This window comes from Merops nubicus, unplaced genomic scaffold, assembly GCF_000691845.1.
Source record: "Merops nubicus isolate BGI_N331 unplaced genomic scaffold, ASM69184v1 scaffold6303, whole genome shotgun sequence".
Taxonomy (NCBI): Eukaryota; Metazoa; Chordata; class Aves; order Coraciiformes; family Meropidae; genus Merops; species Merops nubicus.
The window spans coordinates 17,048-17,768 of NW_008599483.1; the positions used below are offsets into that span (position 1 = coordinate 17,048).

Below are 721 nucleotides of genomic sequence, written 5' to 3' on the forward strand. Positions count from 1 at the left end.
GGTGGGGGGCACCCACCCAGCGCAGCCGCTTGGTCTGGGACCACAGGAGGCTGCTTCTGGGGTAAAGGCTCAAGGAGACAGTTCCATTCTTGTTTGCATTGTCCCTCCTGTGAATTATTGTCCCTCTTGATCTAGCTGACCAAGATGAGTGGCTAAAAGAAGCATGGTTATTAGAGAATAGCTCAGTAACTGCAGAACCCAGCTGCAGTGCCCACCAGTTGACTATAAAATGGCTTTTATTCCTCACGTGCTCCAGTGCTGTGCTGGGCCACCCTGCTGGGCACAGGGCTGGAGGGGGAAGGTGGCTCCTGGGGAACGTTCAGGTGGAAGCATCTCCTGGATGTCTCCTCGGGCCCCAGTTTTGTTTCTGGGTAAGCCACTGCTGATGCGGATCTGACCGAAAATCCATCGGCCAGTCCAGTGCACCACAGAGCCCCTCCAAACCCAGCCCTCCGAGCGGCCCTTGGCGGGGGTGGATCCCCAAATCCCTGCTGCCTGGTGGCGTGACCCAGCTCTGTGCCCACAGGCATCCTCGACCAGGGGGAGGGAGTCCTCATCATCTTCGACGAGCCCCCCGTAGACAAGACGTACGAAGCCGCCCTCGAGACCATCCAGAACATGAGTAAAGTAGTGGATTCGCTCTACAACAAAGCCAAGAAGCTGACATAGGTGAGTGGGGGCAGCCCCAGCTCCAGCCCCCCCCTCCCCCGGCCCCCCCCCG

At 59.1% G+C, this 721-nt stretch overlaps 1 protein-coding gene across 1 annotated transcript in view; it reads left to right on the forward strand.

Moving 5' to 3' along the window:
- The window catches only part of PSMD11 (proteasome (prosome, macropain) 26S subunit, non-ATPase, 11), a gene marked incomplete at its 5' end in the record, with an annotated part of 13,811 nt that overhangs the window by 12,700 nt on the left and 390 nt on the right, over positions 1-721 (forward strand). Inside the window, one exon of the mRNA XM_008937388.1 lies at positions 527-669. Coding sequence (XP_008935636.1) covers positions 527-669 — 143 coding nt within the window. The remainder of the gene's footprint in view (positions 1-526; positions 670-721) is intronic.